We start from the raw sequence: 9,395 nt of genomic DNA, 5'->3' as shown, positions 1-9,395 counted from the left end.
CTGTTGTCATTTAGTGTAATTATTGATAGATATGAATATATTGCTGTCATTATGTTTGTTTCTATTGTGGTGCTGCTGGTTTCTTTTTTATGCATGCCTTCCTTTACTGACTTTATGTTTTTGTGCTTTTTTCCTGTCAGTTTCTTCTTAGATTTAACATCCATGTTCTTGGATTTTCGTTTTCTTGATATGTTTGAAGTATTCATTTTCTTTGAGGTTATCCTATATACTATTAACTATATTCTCCTTGTAAAAGAGTTTATTTTACCCTGTAATCTACCTGAACTCCTCACCACCCAGATCTCTGTTCCTATATTTTTCCCTTCTTTTGCATTGTAATTGTTTTGATCATAGACTGGCATCCCTGAGTCTCTGAGTTTGTTTTGTAGTTTTGCTCTGCTCTGGATTTCTCCACCTGTTAACTGAGTTCCATGTGGTGTTGCCATGTATGTCAACTTTTTGGTGGTTGTCTGTTCTTGTTGATTCTCAGTCCAAAGAACTCCCTTTAGAATGTTTTGAAGCACTGTGTGAGCTTGGATAAAGTCCCTTGGCTTCTGTTTATCTTGGAGTGTTTTGATTATACTGTCATATTTGATTGACAGCTTTTCTGGGTAAATGATTCTTTGGCAGATTTTTTCTTTCAGGGTTTCATATATGTCTTCTCATTGTCTTTTTTTTTTTTTTTTTTCTTCATGGTTTAAGGAATTTTTATTAAAGCAAGAATTTTAGAATCCAAATTATGTTTCCTTGCTCAGTTACCAATTCTGTCATCTAAAACAGAAATGACATTCTGAGCTTTTCCACAGTAAAGAATTACAAAATTAAAAGAAAGGAATGCTTTAAATTTTGTACTTTGCTGAAAATTATTTTCCCAGGGTCTATAAAACATTAATTTGTTTTTATATTTTACTTTTTTTTGTTTGTTTGCTTTTAAATGAATAAGTAATCTAGGACTAGCGTTATTTGCTAGACCTGTCATTTGCTCTGTACATAAACACAGTTTCCTTTTTTTTTTTTTTTTTTTAATTTATTTTATAGTTTGCAATGCTGTTGTTTTTTACCCCCACAATATTAAAATTTTTTTTTAATGTTTAGGTGTTTTTCTACAGTGAAGCACGAGTTTCTTTTTCATGGTCCCTGATCATTTTAAACAGTAGGAACACCAGTAACACTGTTAACAACTTTCTTGGCAGCCTCTTTATCTTGGTGGGCTTGTAGTACAGCTACAGCTTCATCAACTTTAGAACAAAGAGACTCCAGTGACTCAAGCATATGAAGAAGTTCTGAATTATCAATCTCCAACAACATGCCAGTGATTTTACCAGCAAGAGTAGGGTGTATGGCTTGTATAAGAGGAAACAGCCGTTCACCCAACATTTGCTTTTGCTCTTGAGGCAGGGCAGATGCCAACATGGAAGCAGTCAAAGGTTCTTGACCTTGTACATCAACAGCAGACTGCTGCATGGTGAATTGTGGCTGTGCATTAAGATGGTGTTGTAGATTGCGAACTCTTGCTGCGTATTTATACTGGGGGATGGTGCGGACAGCAGGAGCAGCTGCAACAGCAGCAGTTGCAGGGCGGGGGCCTATGGTCTGTGTTGACATAACTCGTGAAACCTGTGAAGAAGTTGGTTTCATAGTGCTAAACGGTGGTCTAGGAGCAGTTGGGCGGATAGCACCAAGCATATTTTGGAATGGATGAGGTCTGGCACCCTGAGCAGTGCAGCGAGGACTTGGTCTTAATTGAGCAATTTGGCTAGGAGGTTTGTATGCAGCACGGTTCTGAGTATGTGGTATAGCTGCCATGAAATAACCTGAAGGAGGTTCTGGCTCATAGGGGTTGATAACGGGGTTGGATACAGCTCTTACACTTGCCATTCTCTGCATGTACTGATTAGTGAGGTGAGCTTGGCGTTCTTCTTTGCGCTGAGCTAAAGCGACATACAATGGCTTGGTGGCCACAATTCTACCATTCAATTCTATAACTGCCTTAGTGGCTTCTTCCGGGGAGGAAAAACATACAAAACCAAACCCTTTGCTGTGGCCACCCTCCATCATAACCTTTGCACTGGTAATCGTTCCAAAAGGAGAAAACTCTTTGCGGAGACGTTCATCATTAATACCATCATCAAGATTTTTCACATATAAGTTAGCATCCTGGTATCTGGTGATCCTGTCTTGCTTCATCTGTTCAAATTTGCGGTTGAGTTCCGTCTGCCGTTCTACTTTTTTCTGGGCTCGACCAACATAGATTTGTTTTCCATTGAGTTCCTTTCCATTCATCTCATCCACAGCTTTCTGGGCATCTTCATGCCTCTCAAAGCTCACAAACCCAAAACCTTTGGATTTTCCACTTTCATCAGTCATTACTTTCACACTTAAGGCAGGTCCAAACTTGCCAAAGACATTCTTAAGGAGCTCATCATCCATGTCTTCTCCAAAATTCTTGATGTAAACATTGGTGAACTCTTTTGCCCTAGCTCCGAGTTCTGCTTCTCGTACGTTACGAGACTTAAATCGTGCAACAAATACTTTACGATCATTTAGAAACATACCATTCACTTTTTCAATAGCTCGTTCAGCTGCTTCCTGTGTCTCAAAATGTACAAATCCATAGCCCTTGGAACCGTTTTCATCACAAACCACTTTACATGAGAGGATGTTTCCAAAAGCATAAAATGTATCATACAGTGCTTTGTTATCAATAGATTTGTCCAAATTTTTAATGAATATGTTGCCCACTCCACTTTTGGAAAGCGATGGATCTCGCTGAGACCACATGATGCGTACTGGCTTGCCCTTTATAACATCAAAATTCATGGTGTCCAAAGCACGCTCCGCGTCTGCTGGCTGCTGGAAGTTCACATACGCGTAGCCCAAAGAGCGGCGGGTGACCATGTCCCTGCAGATGCGGATGGAGAGGATGGGCCCGGCCGGGCTGAACTTCTCATAGAGCATCGCCTCGGTCACATCGGGGCGTAGGTCCCCCACATAGAGTGAGGCCATGGGGTAGCTGGGGGCACTGGGGTTCATCTCGGCACAGCTGCCCGCAGGGCCACAAGCCATGACCTTTCCGTGAGAAAAGAGCGAGTGCTGGGACGCTGGGGCCGTGGCCAGAGCTGGGGAGAGCGGAGCGGGGGCAAGCGCCAAGGGACAAAAATCATCAGGAATCGAAAACTCCTCAACGGCTGCAGAACCCGCTTAATCAGCTGCCGTTGGCTGCTGGCTGGGGAGCGAGAGTGGCAGTGTAGGGTCTGGGCAGAGGAAAGGCCTCAGTTTCTTGGTTCCTTCTTGGAGCTGCTGCCGGGCCTTGGGCGGGTCGGTCTGGGCTGCTTCACCAGGTTATTTTATAAAAGGGGGTGGGGGGTGGGAAAGTCTCCAGCGGGGGAGATGCGGACTTTGTGTAAATATGTTTTTTTTTTTTTTAAGTTTTTTTTAGATTTTTAAAATAATAAATGTGTGTTCTGAGCCAGGAGCACACACTTCGCACTCTCAACACAAACCGCTGTGGAGAAGGGCTCATTGCCTTTTGCTGCATGGTTTCTGCTGAGAGATCAAAGCTGAATCTGATTTGCTTGCCTTTGTAGGTAACACTTTTTATTACCCTAGCTGCTTTCAGCATTCTCTCCTTGTCTTTGATTTTGGAGAGCTTGATTATGGTATATCTTGGTGATTTTCTTTTGTCGTCTATCCTTCCTGGGGTTCATTCAGCTTCTTGAATGATTATCTTCACATCATTCAGGATGTTAAGGAAATTTTCTTCTACCTGTTTTTCAACTATCTTCTCTATGATTTTCTGTGATTCTTCCTGTTCTGGGATTGCAATAACCCTTAGGTTATTTCTCTTCTTGTTATCCAACATAAGTCTTAGATTGTCTTCAGATTTTTAATTAATTTTTCTGCTACTCTTCTATCTTAGCAATATTGATATATTTGTCTTCAGGCTCTTTGATTTTGGTTTCATCCTTTCAATTCTACTCCTTTGCACTTTCAGTGTATTGTTCATTTCTGATATTTTATTATTAATCATTTTGATCCCTTTTTGCAGGTTTTCAATGCTATTTGTAGCTTATTGGCTTGTTCCTTTAGCACTTTCCAGGCTTTGCCCTTAGTTTTCTCAATCCTTCTGTGGAAAATTTGGATGCATGCCTTAATAGCATTCTCCTGAATTCCTTCTGAGGCAGTTCTAAACCCTGCCCTCCTTCTAATGATAATTCTAGGCCTACCTCCAGCTCATTTGTTTCCGCCAATCTGTACATGAATAAACATTTTTTATTGCTTTTTAGGCATTGTGGTGCTGTGGTATTTTTTAATATTTTGATGAAATTACTTGGTATGCTATTAAGCTCTCTGATCGCCCCCTGGTAGATGTGATCATGAGATACTAAAAAAAAAAATAAATTTGTAAATACTACCAGTATCTATTTCACCCATTTAGTCATAGCTTAATTTGCATTCTTAATGGATACAGGGCAGTTTCTCTTTGACTTGAAAAATGTCTGGTATTTGAGTCAGTGATTATAGCAGAAAATGCACACACATGTACACATAGACACATACACAGAAATTCTTGCACTATAAGTTGGAAACATGTCACAGTCTTAGTAAATATGAAGCACATTTTAAATGTATTTAAAATTGCAAAAAAGAAAAGATTTCACTTTGATTACTAAAGTGTCTCACCCAAGTCATAATATTTTCAATCATGTGAAAGTTGGATGATTAAAAAAAAAAAAATAAAAACAAAACAAAAAAACAACAAATTATGTTGACAGTAAATATTGAAAATAATAAAGACTATCAGAAAATGAATAAGTATGTCTTGTAGAAAGTCTAGCCAGAATATTCCTTAGAAGCAACTTTGGACATGTTATCAGGAGGGGCCAATCTCTAGGAAAGGACAACATACTTGGTAAAGTAAAAGGTCACCAAAATGAAGAAACCCCTCAATGAGACGTATTGAGATAGTAACTGCAACAATAGCTCGTACTTACCTAGTCTTTTAAGGATGGTACAGGATTGGGTAATGTTTCATTATATAAAAGGTCATATTAGAGCCAACTCTGTAGCATCTAATGACAATAATAACAAAATCAAAATTTTCCATAACAACTGTGACACACAGGTGTTTTTGAAAATTTATTTTTGGATTTTACATATGGATTGCTTTGTTTCTTTATGTTTAGGTTTTATTTCAAAAAATAAAAATTGGCAACGATAATAAACTATGGATATGATTTGTACCAGATAAATGATATTAAACTATAATCAAGGGACTTATTCAGGGAAAGAGACATAGACCAACATAAGGACCAGGAATGCAATATATTTATATTAAAATTACATGTTAAAGGTTTCTATATGTTTTATTTTTTGTAAGCCTTTTCCTGTGCCCTGGGCTTTTTGTGATTACTGACAAACGACTGACTTTGAGTTGAATAAGAGGTGTCAGCAATAATCATAAAGAGTTAGGAGAGCTCTTGAAAGAGAAGTAAAATGATAATAACTCTTCTCATAAGTTTTGGAGAGTAGTTTTCCTGTCTTTCATTCCACTTTTGACTGTAATTTAGAAAATCAAAAGAAATCTCTGATTATTAGCTGCAAATTCTTTCTCATTTTGGAGTCTGAGATGGGTAGGAGAAGATTATCTTTCCTATTCATAGGGGGAAGGATAGTCTTTAAAAAAAAAAAAAAAAAATCAGTCTGGCGGTATTTGTATCAGTGTCCTAGCTCACCTTCACTTTATAGTAAGAAGGCTGACTCCTTCCCCTATAAGCAACACAGCTAGATGTATGAGCATAAGATAACAGCTAAGCACTCAGATGTCCCCTAAAGGAGCCCTTTTATGGGTTCTAGCCACTTGGGCTTAAATAATCACTGCATGAATAGAAAAGTAGATCTTGTTGGTCCTGCTTAAGGTGAGATTGAAATACAATACCTAAAACACTGGTTGTCAGTTCAAACCTGCCAGCCGTACATAAGAAAACCTATACAGGAGTGTCATAACTGATTTGATGGCACTTAATAACAACAACAGCAGTGCCTAAAGTGAGCTCTTCAAGGCTTCTTTTTCATTGAAAGGATTTTAAAATTTATAAGAATGAAATTTAACTTATTATCATAGAATTCAGGGAAAATTGTTTGTCTCATTCCTAATTCTATGAAGAAAAACTTTTAAAAGTTTTTTGAAAATGTGAAACCTTAGACCTGCTCTCAAATGACTCTATGTTTCAAATCTTCACTGCAAGTGTGCTCTTGAAGACCTTGACTAGAAAAGGAGAACTTAAAGTTGTCCTTGCATGGTAGAATTCTAGAACACTTGTCAGAAGAAAACTAAATTTCTCTGTGGGATGAATTTTCAATCCAAGGTATCTTTTATGTCAGGAGTCCCAGAAATGAAACCTGGATGTTTTAATTTGATTTTCAATCTGAAAGCAACCAAACTATAAGCTATGTAAGTGAACAGCCACATAAATTATAAAATATTCAAATATGAGTACTTTAGGTACTAAAATTATTAAATAGAAATAGTGAAGTTTCTTAAACACTTAAGACGGATAAGAAATTCTTTATGACTGAGAGGTGAGTTGATAAAAATTACTATGCAAAGTTAAGGAAAAAAATATACATAGCCTCTCAAAATATAGAAATTGAACTATGAATTTAATATTAGAATCAAAGGTTGTTGCTGTTGTTGTTAAGTGCCATTGAGTCTGTTCCAATTCATAGCGACTCATAGGGTTTCCAAGGAGCAGCTGGTGAGTTTGAACTGCTGACTTTGTGGCTCGCAGTCTAGTACTGATCTTAATGTGCGGCACCAAGAGTCCAGATAATAGGTTACACAATATTAAAAGAAGAACAAGTGAACTGGGAATTTGATCAAAGTATTGTCTAGATTAATCTATAAAGATAATGAGACTGATAACATGGAAGAAAAGTTAAGAAGTATGGATAAAGAGAGACTCTTTCAAAGACTAAACTAAAGTAACAGCACATCAACATTTCTCAGAATTTTTGAAAATTGATCTTAAGCATGGGTAGAGTAACCCAATAATGTTTGCCTATAATGGGAGGGTTCAATAAATGTCTGCTGAAGTGAAAGAAAGAAAAAGAAAAAAACAAAAGGCAGCTTGTAGAACAAGACAAATTTCCTAGGAAACAGAATTTTGAGAGCAATAATTGTTGTTGTTATGTACCATCGAGTCGGTACCGACCCATAGCGACCTTATTATGCACAGCAGAATGAAGCACTGCCTGATTCTGGGCCAACCCTTAGATACAGTAAAAAACAAAACCAGGAAAATACCTTCAGATAATTTGAGATAAAGTGAGTTAACCTAGTTAAATCATGACGTAAGAATGAAGAAAATATTAAATACAATTTTGGACAAATTGAAAATCAAGAATTTGTCACCATATAAACAGTTCTAAAAGAGTGTTTAAAGTATTTTCTTCAGCCAAGAAACAATATCTTATTGAGGGAGTTCTGAGATGCAAGAAGAAATAACAAGGAAATAAATTAGTACATATGTGGGTGAAAGTGAACAAAAATGACCATTTAATATAGTAATAATAGTGTAAAGTAATAAATGATAACATTAAAATAATAGAACATAGGGCTTTTTCGGCCCCCTACCCGCTCCCCCCTCCCCCCTCCCATTGAGCACGGGTCAGGCTGCACCCCACGAGCTCTGAGCTCCGGGCTTCTGCTAAACTAGGCCGCCTTGGTCCCTGCAGCCGCCATCCTAATTATTCTTAGACTTCATTAGCCATGACGAGATGTTCTCCAACATTTACAAGATCGGGGAGATTACATACGGGCTGTGGCTGGAAGTGGAGGAGAAAATAGTCAGCAGGATTTAGGGTAACATCCCTGACTCGCTTTTTGGTGGAAACGCCTCCGTTAAAGACACCAACAGTGAAGGTAACAGTAATAACGTAATAACGGGTGTTAACATTGCCATGAACCATCACCTGGAAACCAGCTTCACAAAAGAAACCTACAGGAAGTACATCAAAGATTAAATGAGATCAATCAAAGGCAAACATGAAGCACAGAAACCAGAAAGAGCAAAACCTTTTATGACAGCGGCTGCTGAGCAAATCAAGCACATAACGGCTAATTTTAAAAACGACCAGTTTTTTATTGGTGAACACATGAATCCAAATGGAATGGTTGCTCTGCTGGATTATCGTGAAGATGGTCTAACCCCATTATGATTTTCTTTAAAGATGGTTTATAAATGGAAAAATGGTAACACATTTGGAAATTTGTTGTTGTTGTTAAGTGCCGTTGAGTCGGTTCCGACCCATAGCGACCCTGTACAGGGTTTCCAAGGGTGTAAATCTTTACGGGAGTAGAAAGCCTCATCTTTCTCCCGCGGAGCGGCTGGAATTATATGTCATCTAATCTGGCTGCTGCTCTTCATCCACACAACACCAGGACTTGGACAAAGGGACTGATGTGATCTTGAGACCTTGATTTATTTGGTAGTGGAGGCATTCTTTTTTTTTTTTTTTCCAAAGGGGTTAAAAAAAAACACAAAAAACACCCAAAATATGTGTAGGTTTTCTAAAAATAAAAAGCATTTAAAGTTACTTGAGAATGCCTCTTAGTTGCATATTTAAATTCAGTTCTTCCTGTAGTGCTCCTGGAGAAGCTGGAGCCAAGCTGTAGCTCACTACAGTACCATAAAGTGAGAGTCTTCTGATAACTTCCAGAGTTAAAGAGACTTTTGTGGGATTGGAGAAAAAAAGCTTTTTTTCAAAAACAATTTTGAAGAGTCAACATTCTTGATTCTTGACTGAAAAATGCTATGCTCCTAGCAATGCCAGCATTTGATTTGGAACCTTATCCATTTCATCACCTACAATTGGAAGAGATGACTAAAAGAATAAAAAAGAGACTAACACAACTGGTAGCTAAGTATTGGCAGAGATTATTTATCATAAATGGAGTAGAACTAAAGTTCTAAAGAAATCTAGAATAAATGTTTCAAAATTCGAATAAATGTGTCAAACTACCTAGAACAGGAATGGGCAAACTGACCTGAGCTGCCCCACCTATTTTTGTATGACTCAACTAATAAAGGTTTTACTGTAGAATAGTTGAAAAGAATCCAAAGAATGCCTTGCATATGAAAATTTATAATGTTCAGCTTCATGGGAACCAAGCCATGCTCTTGCTTTGGATTATCTATGGCTGCATTCACAATACAAAAGTGTTTGGGACAGAGAATGTAGGGCCTGCAAACACTAAAATAAATACTTCAGCCATTTGCAGAAAATATTTACTTTAGAAGATGAGATTGTAGTTGTCACTTAGGATAGCTGCTGTGCAAAGGAAAAACAATATCCTTTATCTGAAAAAATGTGGGTATCTGAATGAAAATGCA

At 37.7% G+C, this 9,395-nt stretch overlaps 1 protein-coding gene and 1 pseudogene across 2 annotated transcripts; one reads left to right on the top strand and one right to left on the bottom strand.

Moving 5' to 3' along the window:
• Nucleotides 1–1,146: 1,146 nt before the first annotated feature.
• LOC102836610 (polyadenylate-binding protein 1-like) lies at nt 1,147–3,033 on the bottom strand. 2 transcript variants are annotated; one of them, XM_006869311.1, is made up of 2 exons: nt 1,698–3,033; nt 1,147–1,454 (listed from the first exon to the last, which is right to left on the bottom strand). In XM_006869311.1, exons 1-2 carry the CDS (start codon nt 3,031–3,033, stop codon nt 1,147–1,149), a joined length of 1,644 nt encoding a protein of 547 aa, XP_006869373.1. The 2 variants fall into 2 exon arrangements, with proteins under 2 accessions (XP_006869373.1, XP_006869372.1); XM_006869310.1 differs by having other exon boundaries at nt 1,147–3,033.
• Nucleotides 3,034–3,390: 357 nt separating this feature from the next.
• On the top strand, nt 3,391–8,258 carry LOC102817034 (annotated as a pseudogene).
• The last annotated feature ends 1,137 nt before the right edge of the window (nt 8,259–9,395 follow it).

This window comes from Chrysochloris asiatica, unplaced genomic scaffold (genome assembly GCF_000296735.1).
Source record: "Chrysochloris asiatica unplaced genomic scaffold, ChrAsi1.0 scaffold00129, whole genome shotgun sequence".
In the NCBI taxonomy this organism is placed as follows: Eukaryota; Metazoa; Chordata; class Mammalia; order Afrosoricida; family Chrysochloridae; genus Chrysochloris; species Chrysochloris asiatica.
This window is presented reverse-complemented; position numbering and strand designations above follow the sequence as displayed.